Source organism: Pavona decussata, unplaced genomic scaffold (assembly GCF_977016875.1).
Source record: "Pavona decussata unplaced genomic scaffold, jaPavDecu1.1 SCAFFOLD_179, whole genome shotgun sequence".
Taxonomy (NCBI): Eukaryota; Metazoa; Cnidaria; class Anthozoa; order Scleractinia; family Agariciidae; genus Pavona; species Pavona decussata.
The window spans coordinates 416447-441761 of NW_028145589.1; the positions used below are offsets into that span (position 1 = coordinate 416447).

The 25315-nt window shown below is 38.4% G+C and overlaps 1 protein-coding gene across 2 annotated transcripts in view; it reads right to left on the bottom strand.

Annotated features, from left to right (window-relative positions):
- Nucleotides 1-526: 526 nt before the first annotated feature.
- The window catches only part of LOC146463288 (transcription initiation factor TFIID subunit 1-like), a 37372-nt gene continuing 12583 nt past the window's right edge, over nt 527-25315 (bottom strand). Inside the window, exons 7-47 of one of the 2 annotated variants that reach the window (XM_085084623.1) lie at nt 25077-25274; nt 24312-24546; nt 22948-23168; nt 22450-22578; nt 21878-22016; nt 20706-20752; nt 20080-20253; nt 18574-18747; nt 17805-17912; nt 17559-17644; nt 16886-17000; nt 15854-15995; nt 15533-15571; nt 14591-14721; nt 14042-14122; nt 13817-13966; nt 12738-12869; nt 12536-12614; nt 12168-12264; nt 11517-11640; nt 11111-11188; nt 10876-10891; nt 10069-10154; nt 9288-9418; nt 8855-8914; nt 8204-8294; nt 7230-7429; nt 6747-6799; nt 6588-6634; nt 6195-6236; nt 6002-6058; nt 5742-5834; nt 5136-5220; nt 4801-4868; nt 4424-4486; nt 4269-4325; nt 3052-3144; nt 2277-2361; nt 1943-2010; nt 1386-1641; nt 527-1131 (exon numbers count right to left, since the gene is read on the bottom strand). In XM_085084623.1, the coding sequence (XP_084940749.1) occupies nt 776-1131; nt 1386-1641; nt 1943-2010; nt 2277-2361; nt 3052-3144; nt 4269-4325; nt 4424-4486; nt 4801-4868; nt 5136-5220; nt 5742-5834; nt 6002-6058; nt 6195-6236; nt 6588-6634; nt 6747-6799; nt 7230-7429; nt 8204-8294; nt 8855-8914; nt 9288-9418; nt 10069-10154; nt 10876-10891; nt 11111-11188; nt 11517-11640; nt 12168-12264; nt 12536-12614; nt 12738-12869; nt 13817-13966; nt 14042-14122; nt 14591-14721; nt 15533-15571; nt 15854-15995; nt 16886-17000; nt 17559-17644; nt 17805-17912; nt 18574-18747; nt 20080-20253; nt 20706-20752; nt 21878-22016; nt 22450-22578; nt 22948-23168; nt 24312-24546; nt 25077-25274 (4686 nt within the window). In that variant the 3' untranslated portion in view covers nt 527-775. The remainder of the gene's footprint in view (nt 1132-1385; nt 1642-1942; nt 2011-2276; nt 2362-3051; nt 3145-4268; nt 4326-4423; nt 4487-4800; nt 4869-5135; nt 5221-5741; nt 5835-6001; nt 6059-6194; nt 6237-6587; nt 6635-6746; nt 6800-7229; nt 7430-8203; nt 8295-8854; nt 8915-9287; nt 9419-10068; nt 10155-10875; nt 10892-11110; nt 11189-11516; nt 11641-12167; nt 12265-12535; nt 12615-12737; nt 12870-13816; nt 13967-14041; nt 14123-14590; nt 14722-15532; nt 15572-15853; nt 15996-16885; nt 17001-17558; nt 17645-17804; nt 17913-18573; nt 18748-20079; nt 20254-20705; nt 20753-21877; nt 22017-22449; nt 22579-22947; nt 23169-24311; nt 24547-25076; nt 25275-25315) is intronic. The other variant, XM_085084624.1, reaches the window with a different exon arrangement.

The following is a 25315-nucleotide window of genomic DNA, read 5'->3' on the forward strand; positions in this document are numbered from 1 at the left end:
AATGTGCGTAGATACGATCCAATAACAGGCTTCGCATTGTCTGGGAAAAACGTTTTTTTTTTCAAGGATTGGGAAAAGTCAGGAAAATTCTTAATCCCAGTGAAAAATCAGGACACTTTATATTTGGCTAGCCATTAGGTTTGCAAAGGAGTTTCCACTGCTAAGCTTGTTGGTAAAGGTAATGTCGTTCGAAAAAGTATATTTCTAGGAAGTTGATTTTTGTGGTTTCGTCGCTGGCTTGCAAATGATTTCTCATTGGTACTCAGTGAAAATTGGTTTGTGGTTAGTGAATAGTCAGGGAAATGTCGGAATTTTTTCCATTCAGATAAGTGACAACCCTGAATAATGAGCGGAAAGAAATTTAATTCCATGGTTTAAGACACGCTGAAGTTGGCTGACTAATACATTACGAACACTGTTATCCAACGAAGTATCCACCAGCGCAATGAGCTTGGATTTAGCATAATAAAGATTGCAAGATCAAATGTCATTAGTTTAACCAGTGTATACTAAATCTACCAACAACAAAGGCAAAAATTTCATTTTAATACATATCATTAACAGCTATTTACACTTTCTTACAACGCGCGGATTGATATTATATTTGTTCTGAGGAGACCAGCGTGACGCTGCGAAAAGGTTCAGACTTTGGTCACGGAACTCTATTTTATACAGCAGGTTAAACTGTAACGTGATCAACGGATTCAGTCTGATTTTTGCTGGAGATACGCCCAAACCCTGGCAATATTTATTCGAATAATTATATTTTCGCGACTTATATTTCGTCTCCTGACAAATCCCCTGTCGTGTTCAAAGAATCATCATTTTCTTCCCCAGGTGAAAAGTTCATTTGCTCCTCTTCCTCCTCAATGTCTTCCTCCTCTTCATCATCTCCGTCACCAAATGGAAAATCGTCCTCCTCGTCACTCTCACTATCACTATGTTCAAGATCTTGGAGTAAAATGCTTTCGAACTGACTCGCATCCTGTGAATCTTGTTCGCTTTCCAGCTGCTGTTGCGATCCAAAGGATAGTTCTCGTTTAGTGTAGCCCTGCGAGGTAGCTTCGTCATCGTCATAGCCTTCAATATCAACATCTTCTTCTTCGTCGAAATCAGCATCCAGTCGAGAAGCTAACGATAAAAAATAAACGAACAGTAAACCGGGATTACTTCCTTTAAAGAACTTGAGAACAAGGTATGGAAATTCACATAACAATTTGAGTTGTGTGTTGTCTTTACACTTCCCTAGCCTTTCAATCCCTACCCGTGATCATTTTCCTGAACTTTGCTAAAAATCAATGCATACTTGGCCTTGATTTCGGGAAAACGGCCTCGCTTACTTTGGTTGTGCGAAAACCCAGTAAACAGTGCCTATAATATCTTACACTGATCTGCCGCAGAGACAGGAGTTCTCAGCTGCGCCCTGAAGTCATGATAATCCTCGCCAGTAGTGTCCAGATCCTCCGCGTCCAGCATGCTGTCGTCTTCTTTCAAGGAGCCTTCTGGGAAGTCATCCATGCTATTCTCTGCTGACCACTCTGGTCCTGCGACTGAGGGCGGCTGACTAGCGGCATATGATGACGTGTCATCTCCTGGAGTCAGCAGGATTTCATTCTCCAGCTTCGATAATTGTTCCTCGTTCTACAGGAGAGAGAACCAAGGGAGGGAAAGATAAGACACAGGTAGAAACTGTTCGACTGACATTCCTGAATGAAAGAAATGATCATTTCTGAGCCTAAAGGCCTCGTCAGGCCTCAACGCACTAAATCGAGCGAGCCGAGGTTCATGTGGGAGACTTGGAGTCAATCTTTCCGATCAAATCAATTTCCTGGCCTCTATAAGTTAATTACAGTTTTGCTGTTTCACCACTGAAAGTTCAGGTTAGCTTGCGCGAAAACAAAGTAAAAGCAACCTTAAGTTGTTAAATGACTGACGCAGTTACCTCTTTTAGGGCGTCGTCACAAAATTGGAGCAGCTTCTCCGCCATCGTGGAAAAGTCATGAGATTCACCTATAAAAGGACAACAAAGATTTCAGTTACGTACTCATATAATCTCAACAATTTTTACAAGGAAGGTTGTTTGCTCAAGTTGTCAATAGGGCACTGCAACAAAAAGAAAAAATAATAATGCGATAAAAGTGAAATATACAAGATAAAAGACAAAGTTAAGGAGCAAGCTGAAAACGTAAAGCATTTAAGGACTCACATTAAGGACTCAACTTATTAAAAAAACTCTAGTCTCGCTTCTAAATTTCTTATATAATACATCATCGTACCATTATAGACGACACTGTTTCTATGCATCATTCGCACGTGTTCCATGAATTCGTCTCTGTTTTGATAGGCGTGTCCTTGGACTTGCTGTGGAGTGATTTAAAAGATACACCAGTTCAAAATCCAACGTGCTAATTTGCAGAGTACTGCTTCAGTTGTGGTGGATGTTTGGATTCGTAATTTGTGTAATTGTCGATGGTCGACAGACTTTGGTAATTCGCCTACACTCAATATCTATTAACCTTCAAGCAGAAGTTATTTTTTGTGAGATTTTTTGCCTTGTACAATCAAGGGTTTGCGAGTTTTTGATGAAGATTTTTGATGTGTGGGTATGAACCTTTTAAAAGTTTAAGTTTAATGATTCTTTAACCATCTATACAATGAAAGAAACAAACAAACAAAAAAAAAAAAAGCTAAAAGATGGCGGAATTTCTCCTTTCATCAATATAAAACTTATACACGAAAAAAAATCTTAGAATAAATTGCACATATAATAAGCTGAGACTATTCACAAGAAAACTTAAAAAGAGGATATTGATTCAATTAATGCTACAGCTGTACTCAGTTCGAGCGCAAATAACTTAAGAGGGCGACTTTGAAAGAATTAATGCTAGATTTACAGATAACATTAGAGGGAAAAGCAAAATGAAAATGAAGTAAACCAAAAATCAGTTGTTTTTGTCTTGCCCTTCATATATGAGATGATAGTAACCCTGCAAAGAACACATATCTCGAGGATTCGAGCCTCAACCTCATTCGCTTTGCATGTAGCCTCACCTGTCTGATAGTGAGAAGGTCGATTGGCGTCTTTACTACATCGTAATAATCAGGCACTTGTTTGGACGACACCGGCTTGTGGAAAGGCCAACTCTGCGAGAAAAAAAAAAACACAAAGAAACACGGTTTAAACGTGACAAAAACTGAAGTAAGCCGGGAAAACTATATAGAACTCAATAGGGGCTGAATAAAGGATACCGCAAAAGCTCTATTAAGCCCCCCTTCCCATCTCTATTACGTTCTTTTTTTTTCTGATAAGCTGCCCGTTAGGGTTTTCAGATTTCTTAATAAACCACCCCCTCCCCGCTCTATCAAACCCCCAAACTTCCCCAAAACCCATGTTGCCGCACAAATGGTCAAACCATTAGTCAGTTAGTGTAAAGGGAACTTTAAATTGGTCTTTAATGTTCAAATATATCATTGTGCTTAAGTAAATAATGACATTGTATTTGTGATACACAACTCACTATTGATATGCTTCAGTTAGTTGCATGTTAAAATTATGGAAAAGCTAATTTAATTATGGAAAAGCTAATTTAAGGTTTGTTCAAAACTCATGATTTGAAATAAGCCCTCCCTCTTTATTAAATCCCCTTCTCTATTAAGACCCCCTTTTTGATGCCTGATAGAAGTAAGCACCCCCTCCCCCACAATTAATGAAGAGGTTTTACTATTCTGCTATCTTACCAACAAACTTTCGCTAACAAGAAAATGCAGCGTTATCGGCTGAAAAGCCAAAGGTCTCTGACTCAAAGGTAGCGACAGAAATCAAAAGAACAACGCAAACTGCTGTTTCATCGGAGAGTGTAAGTCCAGTGTAACACTAAATTCACTTCAAAAACACCTCAAAACTCATCAATAATTCACAAGCCCATTGACCTATCAAATGGTCGATAAAACATCACGTGGAGTGGTTTTAAAACCCGATAAAACCTCCTCCTTATCAGTATGCGGTGTTTAATGTTTTTCTCGTATGCTAATTTTCAACGTTCACAATAGCATCATTGTTATGAACTCTCTTGACACACGCTTTTCCAGGAATGTTTTTGAAGCAGTTCAAAAAACTCGCAGCACGTGTTCTATCGGGTCTAAAACCGTTTTAAAACCCGATAAAACACTACTGCTCGTGTTTTAAACATCACATAATGACATCAGTTAAAGAAACGAGACAACTCGAAAAGAAGGTTAACAATTCACGTTTGAGATAATTTACTCACTTCCGGCAAAGCTTTAATCTGTGCGACGAGATTTTCCAGGAAAAACGAAAACGCAATCTGTTGAGCATAATACAAAAAGAAAACATTAAAAAAACATATACTGTTAACTGCAAATCTTGATCAATGTAGGTACAATGTCACGAGATAGCAGTTACCTGCGGGTCGTCACTCAGCAGTGGGTTTATCTCTTTCTCCAGCTGAATAATCTCGTCTTCTTTCTACAAAAAAGAAATAAAATTGGTCACTTTTTACCCAGGAATGCAGATTTGAAGCAAAAGTAAGAGTTTTCTCTCGAGATAAAGGAAAGACGCACTAACTTGTTGATTGCATGAAAATTAACTAAAGTAAAGGTATGAACACTTGGAAGCAAAAAGTCGTGACAGACTCCAACGTCACTGCTGAGGCAAAACAGAAACACGACAAAAGAATGCGCGAAGTATGGATGAAAAAATAAGCGGACTTCAGTTCCAGTGGACCAGTTACCTGTAGCTTGATGTTGTTGATGCATAAATAATTTACTGGATACACTTACCTCGTTCAAAGCCTTGTTGCAGACGTCCAACATTTTCTGTGCCGTGGCAGTATAGGCGTGATTGGCCCCTAACAGAAGAAAATCAAAGAAAACTGAAGTAAGACAAGAACTGTCGCGGAGGGAACGCCAATCTCACAGCCATCGGAAGGTTGAGCAGACAGGCTCGAAAATGTTCCGCAGATTGTGCGCTTATTACCTCCCCACTCTCACAGCCTTCAGGGGGTATAAAAAATGGTTGCGAAATCTTCGAAGATTTTAGAAGGCGCCAAAGACTCTTCATCATGGTTTGGTAGAGTACATTGTACATGTATTACCAATTAACAAAATAGACTCACCATTGTACAGAACACTGTTTGAGGCGATTAAGGTAGCGTTTTCAAGAAATTCCTCTCTTGATAGATATTTACATTTGCGCAGGTTCTGTAGAAAAAAAAGAGGAAAATTCATTTTGGTTAATAAATAGGTTTTGCAGAGCTCCAACAAAATAGCGCAATGTTTTTTACACAATTAAATCAAACATGATGACAACAACGTTCGTCATTCGGGGTCGAAGATGACCATGACTTCAGATCAGGTGGATGAAGAGTGACAGTGGATCCGGAGGTGACTTCTGAGGCCAATCTAGGTCCTGAAGGCTTGCTCACACGAGGCCGGCTACATATGGGTGGGTGCTGCAGTTGAGGTGGTGGTGGCTACAGTGCGTCTAATTTCTGCTCATGATTTCTGTTTTCAATTTCCCCGCGCTTTACACCGGTTGCACCTCTTCCCGCGCTTTACAGCAGTGACACTTCCCCCCGCATTTTTTACCAGTAACCCGTTTTCCAGCGGTTTGCTCCAGTACATTTTATTGCTTGAAGTCTTCAGCTTGTTGTGATTAGTCAGTTAAAAACTGACTCTCTAAAGTTTTTGGAGCACTCAGATCCGGTAACACTTGTACTCACCTCTCGCATGGTTTGCAGATCCATAGGAATTTTGACAATCCTGTAATAATCTGGGACAGTTTTTGCTGAGACGGGATGATGGAATGGCCATGTCTGCGAAATATGAACAAAAACAACCTAAAAGTTAGTCACAAAAACGCGCATTTCACATCCCTTATTCTTCGTGAATATTTTTTATTTTCAAAGCTTGTAAACATAACAAAGAATCTGCATATAAAATGAAAAAAAAAAAAAACTAAATTAATATCATTTCTACTTACATCGTCAACTTCTTTCATTTTGTTAAGAATTCCTTCAAATAAAACTTGTAGCGCCACCTAACACAACGTACAGCAAAACAAGTTTAATACAGAAGCGAACGCATAATATTTTCGATTTGACACAACTTTCATGCGAGAACCTTTCGAAGCAGTTGAAAATCCTTCTGCTCCTAATCGACAAAAATGGACTTACCTCAGGATTGGCTCTCCGACGATTGATCGATTTGCGAGGTTTCTAAAAACAAAAAAGAGTTTAAATGGGATTTAGACATGTCTCAATTAGCTTGCAAGCATCGCCTCACCTCCCCATCCCCCAAAAGAACTTCATCGCAGGTTACGTCTCACAACTTCCATGAACTCACTCCACTATATCTAGTAAACATCTCTGAAAAGCACTGGGGAAATTTCATACTGATTACGTGGCACTACCTTCTGGCACTACCTATCACTGCATTGGTTGGAATTGAAAAAACTTGGTAGCCAATGAAATACATTTCTTAGATCTGCGTCACATGATGTAAGCACAGTGCATTTTTTCTCAGAAGTCCGCAGGATGACTTAATATCGTGTGAATTTGAGGCTCTACCTTCAAATAGTCACAGTGCATCACCCCAGACCGTCTTTTCTTTCGCACTATCAAATGAAAAAAAGATAAAAAATAAAATAAAACAAGCTATCAGTCAATAAAAGCAATAAAATAACTTAAAACGCAGAACTGAACATGTTAGATCAACTGATTACTCACCAGATTCTTTCGGAAAGCGTAGTACGAGTGATTTCCGTTTCAACTCGTTCGTCCTGAAATAATAATACACAAGAGGTAAATAAACTTTGGAAACAAAATCACATGAAAAGGAGGATCCAGACTTTCTTATAAAGACAAAGGGGAGGAAAAGGAAGGGGGTGAAATTGTCTTAAAATAGAAAGCATTTCCTTTCGGGCCGTAAGTTTTTGTTTGTTTGTTTATTTGTTTGTTTACAAAGAGGGGCTGGAGTCGGGCTGTGAGAATCCTCTCCTTAGATCCGCCAATGCATAAAGCATACGGTAATGCTTTTAATTTTAATTCAAGTACACAACCTACCCGATTTACTGAAATCAATTTACAAATATGGGTTGGAATGAGACATTCTGCAGAAAACTGGCTGGTAAAAAGACAAATACCAGGAATGAAATCAACGACTTCACACACGTGCCTCAGAAACCAATCCCCCAAAGAAAAAAGACTTACTGATCCAGGAATGCTTTTCCCAGCGTGATCTTTGTTCCTTCAACTTTCACCAAATCATCCTGAGGCATGTTAAGTTCTTCTTCAGCCACTTGCTCATCTGTCATGGCGACCGCTACGGATGCTGGGTTGGCCTCTTGGTAGTTTGGGCAGTTCTTGTTTGTTCGCATGTGACCAATCGCACCACACGCTCCGCATTTTAACTGAAATAGTGAAAATTTGACAAATGTTTTACGCTATATAAACAAGTAAACCAAGAAAAGTCAAGATAATAGAGTATTATTTAACAAGAGTAGAGATTCTAGAGCACGTTTCTACACCAGGAAGGAGGCTCTGACACTTCTGAACAAATAAAATACTTTGAGATTAAATCAAATTAAATTAAATAATGAAACAACTGATTGGCATATTCTTATGAAATGTTTTCACCACGAAAATTAAAAGTGAAGAGACTATCTTGAACTCCAGGACAAGCCTTTTGTCAAGGGGTCACCTTAACATCTTTATAAAAAAAAGGCTCATAGATGTGAAATTCTAAGACAGAAAGTTGGTCCTAGGGCAGAGAGATCAAATGCTTGGAACGTTTCCTCGTGGAGAAGCGGCACCCTATAGAAGCACAGCCTTTGCTCAACATTGCTCTCTTGCTTTGATTATACTCCTCTGATGTATTATGAGAGGAGCAGGGGCCCGTTTCTCGAAAGCTCCGATCGCTTAGCGAGACCGAAAACCATTTGACGTGCACAATGTTCCTGTGCGAAGATTTAATACTTGTTGACTGTGAAAGCAAAATTTTAAAATCCTTATAATTTTGAGCCACAAATTGGCAAGCTTGAACTGCACATCTAGACCAATCAATACAAAAAAAATTTCAAAAACTTCAGTTGAAGAAAAGGCCGGCCCCAGGCGTGTCAAAACCTTTCTTAGATACAAATCAAACGAAGAAGCTGTATGCAAAATTTGTTTCGCCGCACACTTACATTATTGGGGGGTTTCTCTTTCTTCTTTTTTACCGGCTGCAATTTTTCTTTTTCTTGGTTTCGTTTAATCCTTCGTAACTGCTCTTGAATCCTGAAAAGTTTAAAACAAACAATGAAGAGTGGACAAGATGTGCACGGCGCAAACTGAACACGGAAGACATCCATCTAAAGGTCCGTTTACACGTACGAGTTTTGATGCAACGTTTGTCGCACTTCACTGTAATTTTTCTCGCGCAAGGCTGCGACTTCAAATGGTGTGTGTAAGTCAGCTGTGATTTCTAGGCGATTTCAGTCACAATACGTTTTCTCAGAACTCATTCAAATTTGCGGGATTTCTTCCCGTGATATCGCGGAAACATATCGTACTGAAATCACTGCTAGTTTATGCACACGATTTAAAACGACAACTTGTGCGCGATAAAGGTTGCATTAACAAAGTGCGACAGAAATTACACGCATGTGTAAACCGAACTTCTTTTAACGTTTAAAAAATTCTTTTATCGTTCAGGCTTTACTTGCTTCGTTAGTAGAATTATATTTCATTTCAAATTCTCCAGGACTTATCATTTCATTCTCTCAAAGAGTGCCAAGGTCAAAAGCTTGGTGGGGATGAGCTCATAAAGTTTACACATCAGATTCATTAAGTTTTACCTTCTTTTTTCTCTTCTGATTTCCTCCTTGTGGATTTCATCAACGCTGGCAAACTGGGCTCTGCGAGAATTAAAACAGAAAAATGTAAGATTATATCTTACAAAGCAACATGGTTTCCTCAGGCTCTGAGAAACGTTTTATAAATTTTCATGTGGGAGTAGAAAGCAACTTCGCGTTTGATTAAGTTTTACTTTTCTGCGTTCTGTGATTGGTAGGCAAAACCCGCGCCAATTTCTTAACCAATAAGAAGCAAAACAAACACCAACCGCGACTTGTTTACACTCGTTTTCCCGCGCTTCGCGCCGGTTACATGTAGTTACCCTGAATCCTGATTGGTTCATTGCGCTGTTTGCGTCTGTTGTGATTTGTCAGGGTAATTACCTTTTAGAGTTAAGACACTCAATCGAAAACTGTTCTAAACAAATTACATTACTTGACGTTCTTGTCCTTATTGAGTTTGAGGTATGCATCAATAACAGCCTGATTTTTGACAACTTCAATGCGAACAAACTGCTTTCCATCGCTTGTTTTAAACGTTCGCTGGATCCGAAGACGGCGGCCAACCTGTAAGTGAAGAAAAATTCTTTTGGAGTAATGATGCTGTCTGATCTGACCAATCAGAAAGGAGATGCTACTTTCTCAACCAATCATGTGTGAAGAACAAATCAGCATCATCCAGTGCACGCGTGTTTTCGCGCCCTTTTTTCACTTCGCTTTACAACTTCCTAAAGGCACTGTTACACTAGGCAATTTGTCTTGCAACATGTCTCGCAATCTCGTTGCGGCGTTGCGACACAAGTTGCACGAATCGTTGCCTATTGTAACATGCTCTGAAATGAACTTGGCTCGCAATGTTTTTGTTGCCGTAACAGTTGCCAAAATGAAGTCGGTTCTACTTCGTGCAATGGTGACTGCAACAAAAACATTGCGAGCCAATTTCATTTCAGGGCATGTTACACTAGGCAACGATTCGGGTAACTTGTATCGCAACGGCGCAACGAGATTGCGAGACACGTTGCAAGAATAATTGGCTGGTAAAACAGTGCCTTAGCTCCAGTCTGAATGGCTTATGAGAGAGCTCGTGGTCAAAATAATAAGCATCATAGATCAAGCTTTCACTCACAAAGGCATCTAAAAGTATCTTCATTTTTACAACTGAAAGAAACCGAATTGTGAAACTGCAGATATTGTACGCTTGATTCTTGCCCACTCACCATGGATGATTCATGGCTTGTGACTGAAGCTGTTTCGTCATCTTCCCCTTTGCTGTCTTTTTTACCCTCTTTTCCACCTTTTTCGCCTGCAAAATTAAGAGTAAATTAAAAACCGTCACATCACTCCGCAATCTATTTTCTCGTTGGATTAAAAATCTACCAAGCGTTTCCACAAATGGCGCTGTTGCTCTGAGCGAGATTCCCGCCAACGAAACAACATTGCGAAAACAAATTCATGGACTTCAAAATCTTCGCTGAAATGTTTTGCCGTTCGCCAAACAAGTAACACCAAGAGACTATGAGGTAAAAGGGCGAATCCCTGTGCCCCATGATAATTATTATCTTTTTTAAATTCGCGCCATGCTATTTTGGGAAATTATAATCCGCCATTGAGTTCAAACTTAAATGACGTCACTCTAACAGACCAATAAGATGTCGACATTAAATAACAACGCAAACAAAAATAGATTGGAAAAAATTTTCATAGGAAGAGGGGCATGTATGGGGGATTCGCTCTCTTACCTCAGTCTCTTGGTAACACTTGTTGTAAAGTACGGTTGTTTTCGAGAAGCCAAAAACGTTTTGTGCTTTTTTCTGAAACGTTAGTATTCTATAGTTGTTGTAAATTTACCGTGTTGAAATAAGCAAAGTATAAAGTACATTTGCTTCAAAACAAATGTTGCCTGTGAGCCAAAACCGGGAAAACGTTAAGGCAACAATAGTCGGCAAAAATTCTTTCTTGTTTGACAGGCCTGCAGCAATGTATCAGGGAATAAGAGAAACAAACAAATGACGAGTGTCTCATACCTGAAGACTTGCCGTTCTGTTGGAAAAAAAAAAAGAAAAAAAGAAAGGTTATCAATAAAAAGTTGATTTTTTGTTCAGTAAAGTTGTGTCATGTAAGGTGTCGATTTTAAAGTCTGTGGAAAGCTTTCCCATTGAACGGCGAAACGATAGAAACGTGAATAAAACAACTGTACAAATTTGTTCTTTAAAAGACAGGCTTTTCCAAAGCTGGTTGAACTAAGCTTGTTTCACTTACAGTTTCTTTGCTGGGTTTGTCATCACTCAGTAACTTCTGAAGTTCTCGCCTTTCTGCTTCTTCTTCCTCGTGCGTAAGCTAAACAAAAACATGAACAATTTCAATCACACGAAAACAAATATAAACAACTCCACGTTTCTTTTTTAAAGCAATACACAATTGCAGCCATCAATGATATTAAGTGACTTAAACTGAATTGAATTTTGACATGAGAAGGTTGAAAACAATAGCGCATCATGCTCATCGACCAAAAAGACAAGCAACACCCCAACATTTCTCTTTGCCATTTATTTATAAATAATGTTCTGAAAAAAGTAGTGAGACTAAGCTACTAAGATAACTAAATTCTCCTAAGGTGCAAAACAGAAAATACATGACCGACTATAGGGAGAAGTTAGATGCTAACCTGCATGCTGGTTTTCTTGTTGGCCAACATGCTCTCCAGATTTTTACCGAGCTCATCGATATCACTGCCTTCGTCGCTGCTACTCTCCTCGTCTGTAGACAACACCTCGGTTGACGATAAAACTCTGGACAAGAAAAATGAAACCAAGCCGGCTACTCGTTAGCACTCGTACTTTAGGATTTCATTCACAGCCTAAAAAGGTTGAACCCCCTTGTACAGCATAATAAACAACACCAAAGGAAAGTACTGCTCAGTAGCTTTCATTTGAATGGTCACACTGTAGGATTTCATAATAACATAATAAACAGCATAATAAACAGCACCACAGGAAAGTAATGCTCAGTAGCTCTCATTTAGATGGTCACACTTTAGGATTTCATCCACGGATCCAAAATGTTGAACCCCCTTGTAGGGCATAATAAACAGTACCACAGGAAAGTACTGCTCAGTAGCTTTCATTTGAAGGGTCACACTTTAGGATTTCATCCACAAACACAAAACGTGAAACCACCTTGTACATCATATATATAGTTACTTGTTTTTCAAAATTCTATTTTACACAGTCTACATTTGGCGTTCCTTGTAACTTCTACAGACTTTGACACTAAAATAAAGTCGTTCTTATCACTTATTTGCCAGTTATCTAGTCACCTGTTTTGCAAATCAAATATCCTCTGACACTCTTCTTTGTAGCGCTCCTGATGCTCAGCAATCGTGAATCTGGAACCTCGGGCAAACTTGCTCATACCTGGTGTTATTAACAATACAACAGAAAATCAAGTGACCCGGTCACATATATGTGGCACATATAACGCGAGCACATCACTTTATTTATGTTACCTTTCCTTTACGGCTTACACAAGTTCGTAAGGGGTGGGGGAGGAAGTGATGTTTAATTCGGTGTGTGATGTTTTGAAAACCAAAATCAAGTTTGTGTCCTGCCTGTTTGATGTAATGGTTTTGTGTCGAAAAAGTGATCTGTACCGCGCCGCACATCCCTTTGTTTTTGTTTTCCTCACCTTCTTCTCCAGACTTCGCTGCTTCAGTGGACATAGTTCGAACGACATGTATGACCTCCCATCTCGAAAGCTTTCGAATCTGTACAAAAGATAAAAGGACAGACAAACAAAACACAGAATCGTTGAGCTTTTGACCACGTACAAACACAGAGGAGCAAGAAGAGATAAGTAAGCAGTGTGATGGTGCAAATAATCTGTATACCTCTTCATCTGAGACTCTGAAGTTCCTGAGCACTTGTCTGGCTTGTTTAAGAGACAACCTTCGTAGATCAGCATCTGTTCCTGTTACTGTCTTCTGTTTTCTTATCTGAGGTGAGCTGGTTTGTGAATCATCCTACACAAGAGAATGAATACATAAATACTGCGCAACCTATCAGCGAGCATTGTTTGGGAGGCTTGTGTCCACTACAAAAATGAATTGAATGCATGCAGGCAGCCATCTCCAGCATCTAAATTGAAGATTTAAATAACTATTTAAAACTACCACCTCAACAAACTAAAGGGTAAAAAAAAAAATATGTAAGCAAGTAATAACTCAGGTTACTCTTGTGTTAGAGTAAGACTTTACTCGAGGGAAAGAATCCCTCTACTAACTGGGGACAACTAACTGGGACAAAAAAAAGGTGTTCATTTTTAGAGAGGGAAGTGAGGAAGAAGACAAGCAATAGGCCTTATCACGGTTTTCGACGCCATTTTGACGGGTAGGCAAACAGGCTTGAAATAACAGTGTTTGTATGGAAATCCGATGTCAAATAATTTTCATAAAACATCGCTTCTGAAAAATTCATGAATTGGAAACTTTTGGCATTAGGAAAAGGATTTTAAGAACAAAATTAGTGGGATATAGCTGTGACAGAAAGCGTCCAGTCGTGTTTTGAACTTTCCATACATTTCCCTGTATTTTTTCTCGCGAACTATTTTTAGTAGCAGTTCACGGCTGGTTCGCTTTACAGACAAATGTATGGAAAGTTCAAAACACGACTGGACGCTTTCTGTCACAGCTACATCCCTCTAATTTTGTTCTTAAAATCCTTTTCCTAGTGCCAAAAGTTTCCAATTCATGAATTTTTCACAAGCGATGTTTTATGAAAATTATTTGACATCGGATTTCCATACAAACACTGTTATTTCAAGCCTGTTTGCCTACCCGTCAAAATGGCGTCGAAAACCGTGATAAGGCCTATTGTGAACTAAGTAATTACTTTCACACACTTCATGGTCTTCTGAGAAAAGACTATGAAACATAAAAGTGAGGAGGGAGGGGTTGAGGGAGATTGTTACCTTGTTTGCCATGGGCTTGTTGGGAACTCTGACATATGAAAATCCCTCTCCACACCCCGTAGGGTCTGCAGATCCTGTCACTGCCAGCTGACATTTTCCTTTCATCGCTGAAATGAATGCTCGGGTGGTATTCCATGGAGCTGTGCGAACCTAGAAAAATAAGAAATTACTTAAAATGAAGCAAGACAAGTAGTCCAACAAAATCACTGATAACTCAAACCCTACCTCATCATCAATATTTTTGCTTTCTGGATCATCGTTGTCATCTTCACAGGAGAACAAAGACTTCTCTCCATAGCCAGCATCCTAACAAAACAGAGAAGTGAAATGGTTATAACACAACAGTCATATACAGCAGAAGTTGTAGAAGTACAAACACAAACAAATGAAACAAAACAGTCACAAACGAGTGAGCGTGCTTTGAGGCGAGATAACAGACTCCAGATCCTGATCACCCTGGCCTTTCCCACGCCCCTACAGAGTAGGACTGCGGAAGGGCCACACAGTCAGTCTCTGCGCGTTTTATTTTCACCCTCGCTCTTAGTTTTTGTTGTTGTTGTTTATTTCATCATTATTATTATTTTTTTTGCCGTTCCCACTATCTGTGAGCCTAAATTACATGGGGCAAGTAAGTAAGCATTTCCTTGTGGTTTTGTGCGTTTTGGCTTTTTGACCGCGCGGAAATTGGGACGAAAGCGAAAAAAAAAAAAAGTTTTTGTCGCTCTCTTCCCAATATCCGCGCGGTCAAAATCCTGCAGTGTCAGACTAGCTTACCTTGAGTCTCTGTTCCGCAGACAGCATGCTGTAATACGCACAGCATTGCTCAGGAGACACCAAAGCTCGCATCTCTTCCTCCGTCGGCAAACGGAAATCATTCTTCAGTACCCACCAGTTACAGTCGATACCTGCATTAACAAGCATCAGCAAGCAGAATATGGACACATTAGTGGTAAACCACGCCATACTAAGACTTGCCTCAAGCCGTCTTCTTATGCGCCGAAAGATTGACCGACGGAGTCACGAAAATGGACTTTGAGAAAGTCTACGTCATACTTTACAACTGAAGACCTCTGTGTTATGTTATTTCCAGTTCACAACAACAAACTCAGTTTATCTACAGTGTATTCCTCTATCCATGCCTTTTACTCTACGTAATGGCAACCACTGGGAAAGAGTTATCATTCTACCCAGAGGGGGGTGTGTCTAGGAATGGGGGAAGGGGAGGGTGAAGGCAAACATTCGGAACAACATTCGCAACATGTTCAAACAAAATTGCACCCTTGCGTGTACCTGTAAATATACTGACTTGCTGGAGTTATATTTTGCTACGCCACACTAAGCTAGGTTAAGCCCTGGAAGAACAGGTTGCCTCACCGTGACCGTGCTTAGAGTGATAAAAATCCTAGCTTGCAGAACAGTCGTTATTTTTTTTGCGTTTTTCAGGCGAGCAGAGGCAAGCACGAGGCGGGCGCAGAGCTCCTCCCGTCGCGCGTCACTCGCGCTTGCCTCCACTCACCTGAAAAACGCAAAAAAATAACGACTTTTCTGCAGGCTTTAAAAACCCTGATGGAGCTGGTCACCAGGCATAAAAAAGTTTGAAATTGTAAACAATAGACAATTGGGGAGAATAAACAAAATACTGCCTGGAATTTCTGCCTATCAAATTAAACTGGAACACTGTACTATGTTACACTGACCTAACTATGCTATACTCACTCAAAAAGTCAAAAGATTCTAACTCCATATCGTCTGAACCTGAAAACATTCATCTAACTGTTAACCTGTTGTTTTATGAAAGATTCATAGGTCAAGTATAAGCGGTTTTGTAACCAGAATCGAGTATATTGTACCATGTTAATTGCTATAGGTGTTATTCAATAAGCGCAGTTGACCAGGTTGACTCTTCAGTACATTGTCTGTCTTCATTCTGTCTGTCAATCAACTGGCAAGTCAAACAGCCTGTAGTTTGTCAATCTACCTCTCTCTCTTTCTAAGTCGTTCTCTAAATAATTCATACTCAGTGGAGTGCTGGCCAACCTGTTCGCTTGAAATCCGCACAAAGCTTGAGCCGTTTTCTAATGCTGCTTTCTGAGTGCATGGGAAAAGCTTTCTTGATGTCATCCATCTTGATTCTTCTGGGTGTATCTGGACTCTTCCAGAACAGACGGTAGATAAAGATCTGGAGAGAAAATCACATCACACTAGTAAAGATTACATTCTTTAAACTTGGCGAAACAAGGTTGCTAGTGTCGTTGCATTAATTTGCAATGACTTACATTCACTTCGACCAAGATCAGATTGCTTGCAAGTTGGTACAGCTTTGTCACTGTTTGACCATTTGGTATTGTTTCTCATGTTCCAGAGTAAGAAATAACTTTTTGCAACTCGCAGCTAGCTTGCATTTTCTTCTAAGACAAATCAGTCAAGTCTGTGAATGTAAGAAGCATTTCTAACCTTTCACTGCCCTGAGTCTCCAATGCACCAGTATCAACAAACACATTCTCCTGGCCACTATCCCTACATTTCTCATTGTACTAGTGGGGAGAATTCACCAGTGATCATTTCCTTTTTTCTCCTGACTTACATATTTGACCCAGTGGTGATATTGTAAGGAGAAATTCAATGCTGATCAGTATTGGGGATTAAATGAGTTTGGACAAAGGAGGAGAAATCAGGTATCCCACGAGTCTCCGCGAAAAATGATTGACTAGAAGCTGTCAAATATCGATGCGAAGGCGAGCACACGGTCTGAAATCGACTGAATTTCAAGTTGCTATTTTTTTTTTTGTTTGGGCAGAACACACAAAAATGTAAATAAAATCTTAAAGACAGTGCCTAGTAATACCAAAGTATTTTTGCACGGTTTATGACCATGTGGGAAAAGCAGATCTTAGCAAGGGCTATTGGAATCCAATAGCCCGTATCGTGTGGTTAAAAACCATGCAAAAATATCTCTGTTTTAGCGGGCATTGCTGTTAAGAAACCCGACATTCTCGGACCATCGCAAGATGGGCAGAACGTATGCGAAGTAGCAAACGGAGGCATCGACATTAACAAGACTATACATACCTGCAAGAAATCTCTGGCATGGATGTTGGCTTTCTTGGAGTTTGGTCCAGGAACTTCAAACTTTGGACACTCCTGTCCCACAGTGAAAATTGTTTTCACATCACGAATGTAAAACCTTTTACACGATAAAAAACAAAAGATATGTTATGCCCCCAGAATCCAAGTCTAAGTCACTCTGTATGAAGACATATAGCTTGAGAAAATAAGCTTAAGTAAAACTGTGCTCGGATTGATTGAGCTCATTTTGGATGGGTTGTTTACAAAGAAAATACTGTAGGAAGCTTTAATGTTCATGCATCTATAGAATCAATACCTGCTTTTTATCTTGTTTACATTGCATTTATATTTGTACTTCCTTGTATTTTAACTAGTTCTTAGTTTAATTGTCCAGTCATAGGTTTAATATTGTAATGTATCTCATATATCTGTGAGAATCTTCATTACATTTTGAACCTCTTTAACCATACATTTCACATCAATAAGAGGACCAACACATAACAAAACTGGCATCAATTTGTCAAACAGAGACAGGTAATATGTTTTCTCTTGTTTCTTTCTGACTAAAATGACCCGATACAGTCAAGATCACCTGAACATCAAGGTTCTTTTAAGGGTATTTAGTTATATCAGGTTTTATGGGTCATCACCCTTAATAACAGTCCCACATACTCACCCAGAGGAATTTCTGATGATTAGAAAATCAGTCTCTGGTAATGCATGTTGATATATGGGCGCTCGGAACAAGTTGCTCTCCAATGCCTAACAAAAATATGACAAGCCAAGCAGGATTAGTAGTTGAATGGAAACTATTCCTTAAATAATGCACCATTCAACTTATTTTAATGCATTTCTAGACAGTTGTAGGACTCCATAGAGTGTTGGATTACTTATGAAGAAAGCCTACAGTGCTGTTATGTACCTGTATAGATTCCCCTGGTGCCAGCTGTCCCAAGAATGGTGATGTCTGATGCACAGGTATCGGTTCCCCATACTCATATGCAGGCATGCTCTCATCCTTGCCAGGTTTCTAAAAACAACAACAATTCAATATAACCATTAATTCATTGGGTAGCTAAAACATGTGCCATATTGTGCCACATGCTAATAGCCCATGGTACAGTTGAGTGCTCTGTGACCTGGCCTTAAAGTAAAAGCAAGCTTTGTTTTGATACAAACCTCACTGCTTTTCATATGTGAATCATTTTGTTTGTATTCAAACCAGTCGGCATTTCTATACGAAAAGTACTGAGGTATCAAAACAAAGTCAACTCCAGCTTTGCCTGTACTCAAAGACCAGATCCCTAAGCACACAACTATGAAAAGGCCCTTAGCCTGCCACCAATCTGGCCCAGACTTGGACTTACATGAGTGTTGGATTTGTTGTTGATTCCCATCCAGGCTGCTCTGAGGCTTTTCACTAACTTCTCTGGTTTTCTTCACTTCATTATAACCAAGCTTTCTAAAATTACTTCCAATTCAATATGAAGCCATGAATGAAAATCCACTTTGTGGGTTTCCATTGGAGTACCATTAACATATTGTTATTATCATTATCATTATTCTATGAAAGAGAATGAACTACAAATGTTTCTCCAAATGAATATTATTGTTCTTACAATTCAGTAGTTTTTCCAGCTTGCTTCTCTTTCTCTTGATATTGAAAACAACTTAATCTTACTGTTACTCACCCTCTTGTAATAGTTTCTAACTTTTGCATTCATGCCGACAGCCATGATGAGTGGAGGATATTCTTCACAGAATTCAAATAATACTAAGTCACCATCCATCCCTGTCAGGTCAGCTGGAGTCCGCATGAAGAACATCTCACCACCTCCTGAGGCCAGACGTTCTTTCTCACGCTCCTACAAGTAGGATACTATTGAACATTTTTGATAACACAAGAATTTTTGTGTCATTGGTGGTATAGTTGCTAGCGCACTGGACAACATATTGCAAGGTTGGTGGTTCCAGGTCTAGCCTCTATCATCATGTTGTTTCGTTAGTCACATTGTCTCTCTTCACCCAGGTGTATGAATGGGTACAAGCAACATACTTCTGGGTTAAAGTGCCTATGAAGCGAAAATTGCTTTTGTGTAGTTATAAAATTTGCACTTTAACATGTACGATTCTGAAGTTTTAGAGTACTGGGGTAAAACTCGTAGATTTTACAAACGCTCAAAGTTGGGCTACTTTGCTTTCAAAAATGGTCAGAGGACTGGGTTGAGTTTTATACTGAATTCCAAGTTGTGACGTCACATTGGTGCCAAAAGTTTGTTTACTTTCATTCTGTTCTTGCCCCCGAAAAGGATTGTAGAAAGAGAAAAGCATGTCTAGCGTTTCTGTGAACGATCAATTCTGGCAACTCTCTTTGTTACGGACGCCAACAACACAATATTGCCCTCGCTGTTGCTTACCTTTTTTCTCTTCCGCCATGATGAATTGCAATTCTTGGCACCAACATGACTTCAGCTGTTATTGTCACCTGGCATTTTGGCCGCGCGATTCAAATACCATTTTGAAGGCAAAATAGCCCTACTTTGAGCGCTCACAAAATCGGCAATTTTTACCCCAGCAATCTCAAACTTTGAAATCCCGTGTTTGAAAGGGTAAATTTTATAACTACCTAAAGACAATTTTCGCTTCATAGGCACTTTAACCCTGCAATAGAGTGCTAAAGTGATGACATCACAAAAACTAAATTTCTGAAATTATGGGATTTGTTGAGATATTCTGAAAGAGCGTGATGAAGAATACCTACTTGCCAAAAATCAGCATCTTATTGTATTTTGGAGGTGAGATATTAGACTGTATTGTTATGCTTTGACGACCCCATACAAATCCTTGTAATTTTGTCTCTGTTCTAAACGTTTAGAACAGAGACAAAATTAGAAGGATTTGTATGGAGTCAATGGAACACAAAAGTCCCAATATCTCACTCCTAAATTGCAATAAGATGCTGATTTTTGGCAAGTAGGCATTTCTTCATCATACTCTTTGCAAACATCTTAATAAATCCCATAAATTTCAAAAATTCAAATATTTGTGATGTAGTTACAATTTAGTACTCTATGGATGACCATACCATCAAAAGAGGAGTAGCAATACTCTTAGTCACTTCATACTACAGAAACTGAATTAAGCTTCAGATGCATAGGCTACCTGTAGCTTGTGTGTGCTTTTTGCATCTATCTCACCTTGGCCTTCTTTTTGATGTGTTTTAGAAGTCCAAACACAGCATGCCTGCCAGGTTTGGACAATGTGCCATGACTAACACGCTGAAGAAGGGATCGGTGAAAACTGCGCAGATCATTGACAGACATGTAGGTTGGAAAGTATGGTCGTTGAAGTTCTATAGCAGGTAAAGAATGCTGATAGGATGGAAAGAAAGTACATTATTAAGTAAACATTGAAAATGACATATTATGCCTTAAGTGACACAGGCATACTCGGGAAAAAAAATCTAAGTACTCCTATCAGGAGTCAAACCTAAGACCTTCCGATTACTGGTTTGGATGCTCTACCACTGAGATACAGGTGACTCGTGGGAGCTAAGGCCATTAAACTAAGTTCATGGGACAAACATCCTGCATACTGCTAGGATTGGAATGTCATGCGTGGCATATGCGCAATGGAATAATTGTGATGGAATATTTTAAGCCTGGTGAATAAATGAAAATGATGTATTGTTCAGTAAGTGACAAAGGCATACTTGGCATCTGAGTGCTCCTATAATAATTGTTTGTTATTTAATAAAGCATCTGGCACAAATTTGAAGGAGTGATAAACCGGAAAAATGTTTTTTTTTTTTTTCAAAGCTGACCTGCACAAGATTTGAGCCTCCATTTGTATCCAAAGAGGTTTCAGAAGCTGAAGAAAAAAGGAAACATTGTTTGAACATATTTGCATGGCTATTCTGCTGCACACTGTAGCATTGCCACCGGACGCAGTGTTTGTGTGGTTTTGACAGTTAGTTTCTGTTGGTTTCAAATGGCTAGCTAGCTGTGGAAGGCAGAATTGTGAGTAGAAACATGGAACTTGACATAGTTCTTGTATTATGACTGACCAGTGAAAAAGGACACCATAAGAAAGCTGTCAAAAGTTGTCAAAAAAATAATTAAAAAGTTTGTCCAGTAGCAATGAGACAATGAGCGGTATTATTTCATCAGAGAGTTTTATAGTGCTATGAAGTAAAAAAATATTTTTCATATTTTTGAAGCTTGTTGTGTCCTGATTATGAAATGACAAAAGAAATTTACAAACTCAACTAAAACCGACATTTTTTGCCCTCCAAAGAATCTCAAAATGGACAATGCTGGCAATGCTGATGATGTAGCAAATGCCTCGAAGAGTTGTTTACTTCTCACTTCTGAAGTATTTCCTACATCACAGCTTTATAATACGACCGTTTTGGCTCCGTGCAAGATGGAGACACTTTAAGGCGCCAAATTTAAGACTTTCAGTTCGATTTATTCCGCGTTGTAAATGTTTTACCCCCTAAAACCTACATATTAATATCATATTAGAAAAAGAAATTTTTTACTTCATAGGCACTTTAAAGGATAATACAATTACCAACCACATGGTTACATACACCTGAAAAACATGTTTTGCATTTTGAACAAAAGTTTCCAGCATTAATTCATAGCACATCTTTGGAGGTTTTACAGATTTAATTTCAGTTGGAGGCTCCACCAAGGAAACATTTATTTTTGGTTCTTTCCTTCAAAATTCCTTTAAAACTAAAACAATTTTTCAAATATTTTTAAACAAAATTTGTTACTAATTAAGTTAATGAAAAGTTTTAAAAGCAGCAATTTTTATGACAGAGGACATCTGAATCCAACACAAATCAAAAAGTAAATCACAATTCATGTAAATCTACACAAATTTCATGTCAATAGTAAAATGGCATGAAAACTTGGCACCCTGTCAGTCTTTTGGCCTATATAAAATACTGCACTGACTGCATGATCATACTATTATACCACTTACTGTTCTTTGCTGTGTAGTACTTGTCATTTGATAAATTAAACTTGTCTTTCTGTTGTTCTTCTGTTTTCTTTTCCACCTCCTCCACCTCATCCTCTTTAGTGCTGTTCTTTCCAAGGAGAAGCTTGGATTTCTTAGTCTCCTGAGAGGCCACAAAATATTGATCACAGTCAATATACGTATACAGTACGTAAGAAGACTGTATTGTGGCAGTAATCCATTAACCCTTAATACCAAAGAATAAATTCTCCTATCTTATCCCCATACTATTCTCATGAAAGTACTGGGGAGAAGTAATTAAAATATCAAGAAAATTCACCTTGGGTGATCATATCCTTAATTCTTATAACCTCACAGGTTGGATAAGCATTGATATTACAAGGAGAAATTAAATGCTGATCACTGTTAGGGTTTAAAGGGTCAAATGGATCTGATAACCCAGTGGCACTCACAATAATTACTATAATACAAAAGTAAAACCTACAATATAGAACATTTCCTATCCTAAATCTAAAATCTGATAGATACAGTTATGTGTAACAACCATAAAGCCATTCAGTGTTGGTATACTTTACCTTCTTAGGAGTAAGTGTTGAAGCATTGTCCTTCACAAGTGGTGCTGAGTCTTCAGGAATACTAAGTATTATGTTCTCATCATTTGGATCCAGTTGCATGACTGTCGGAGAGGGAATTGATGACATGTTCTAGAACAAAATAATAGCAATTGAAAGTTATAAATAACAGGACTTTAAGCTGTCACTGTTTGCAGCCCTCAAGGGAATTCCTGAGTTGTCAATCAAACATCAAAGTATAGTGTCTGAATGCAACTATTTACAAATAACTGTATAAATGACCTGATCTTTTTTTAACTATTAAACCTGTATGACTAAAATTTATTATTTTAATTTAAAGCATTGTTCGTTAAATCCAGGCTAATGACTTCCCTTGGAACTTGAGTGAGTAAGATGAGTTAGCACTACATTCTATGAGGTACATTTGTAAACTCGATTCATCTACAATAATATTTTTCTTGGTAACCAAACATACATTGGAAATAATCATTAAATTCTTACCTCTGCATCCCAGATAATCTTGTCTTCCCAATTTCCATAAACAAGGTCAACATTTTCCACTGGAAATATTGAATACCATGTTGAAGATGAGTCTTGTTCAGTTTTCTCCTCACCAGCTGTCACTGCAGGCTTGTTGCCCACCTGATTCAGGTAATTCACATTTGCCTTTATTGCAGCTGTGGTGTTTTTCAGGAACGTTTCAAGTCCTGGATGTCGCACCCCTGCATTGGAATTACAAATATTTACCAAAAAATTATCTATATTTTACATTTTGTTTCTTTTGACTATCATGATTGGTATCATAACATTCTAAACTAACAAAATGACTAGTTTTAACTTCCACTTTCTTATAAGAAAAGCTTTGGCGACATGGCATAATTTTTTGTTATGATAATCTTCAGCAAACTATTTGTGACAGTTTATTTTAATCATTTTGCACTTGAAAATGGTGTCATGACAACTTCCAAACATTCAATTGTGTAGTTGAATTTTACTTGCTTAATATGTAATAATTTCCACCTCTTTTTTCTTTCTTATATGCTGTGATAGATCGTGCTACATAACTTCTTTTTGCTATCTACTATACTAATGACAACCTCTAATTTTAAAAAAAGTATAAACTACTACCTTCCTTGACTATCTTATACTACCTGTGGATAGTGTCTGTTGTATATATACTATGAAAGTTAAAGTGTGAATAAAAGATGAGACACGGCTGTGGTGTATCATCACTGAAATATATGGAATTTTTTTGTAATTATTGTTTTTTTTCTTTAAACACTTTATTTTTGTTGTTACTTGTTTTTTTTTCTTTCCCTTGTAAGTATGATAATATACATATGTACCGCACATAAAATCTATTGTAACTTACGTATATACTTCAGAATATCTTGTAAAACGCTACCGTTTATATGTACTTTGTATAGTTTACTAGTTACTGTTTCTTGTAAATACTAACTCTAATAAAATATAATAAAAAAAAGTAAAAAAAAAAACGTATCATCATCATCATCATCATCATCATCATCATTATCATCATTAACACCATCATCGTCATTGATCATCCACATTTAGCAGCTTCTGCTCCCTCCCATGTGCCAAATCCTATCCACACTCCTTCTTTATGAATAATCATTCTTCAGAAAGTCTTTCATGCCTGCATTCTCCTATGGCTTGCCATCTTTGTTCACAATTATAATATTTCTCAAGAATGTAATTAGATGTAACATATATTTCTCAAGAATATATTTTCTCAGAATATCATTCAAGAGAACAACCAGCATCCACTGCAATTGCCAATTTCTTCTAAAGTTTGCGCCATGATTTGATTAGTCTGGCAGTACAGTTAAAACTAGTAACCATACCCAGTTGCTGCAGCAGCTGCTCCTGTTGCAGTGCATAAGCATGCGCGGTGCGCGTTGTTTGCGTGGGTATCCATCCTGCACGGGCTTGTGCCTGAAGGTTTGGCTTCACATCATCAAGTGACCAAATGATGTCATCCTCCCAGTTGACTTGTGACACCATTTCAAAACAATCCACAGCAGGAAAGGAGTCAGAAGATTTGGAACTTGGAGAGGTATCTTCTTCATCCTCCATTTTCTAAGAATGAGACACAACAAATGAGAGAAACAAGACTTTGCCTAAGCAGCAATCACTCACAGTAATCCTGTCATAAGCCATCTCTGCTAATCAATAGGCCATTTTCATGATGGCGTCATTTTACTACAACTACCAGAATTCATTTAGTTTTCCTTTTCATATTTAAATTTTGTAATCCCAGTGGACAGCAAAGAACAATAGCTCTAATTTGCATGAGAAAACAAAAACCAGAAGGATTCTGGTAGTTGTAGTAAAATGGCGCCATAGTGAAAATGTCCTATTAACTTGGAAGGTACTAGGACTGTAGCTTTGAACATAATTACACAGCTTGATACAGTACCTTACAATTTATTGAGTGTCAAAGGTAATTTCACTTTACTAATTGGCTATGTGTTTGTTTCCTCACTGTTGTTAATTGTCTCAGGAGATTTCAAACCAACAAAATTCAAAATGAAAGATACCAAGAGTACAGACCTCCACCCAAACATGTAACTTTAACCATTTGAAGAACTGATCTCTTTAAGTCTTACCTCTTTCAGTTTGAAGCCATAGTCTAAGTTTGTTCCATCTTCATTCACTCCAAGCATTTCATACCACAGGGCTGCAGGTCCATTCCTCCATTCACAGATTTCTTTACGATTGTTATCTTGAGCTCCAGAAGAGTTCATGTCACCATTGGCATCCCTAAGTTCATCAGCTGTTGGTTCCCAGGGAGCCATCAGCTTGTCCTTAAATTATGTAAATTTAAATGAAGCAATCCAAACAACTT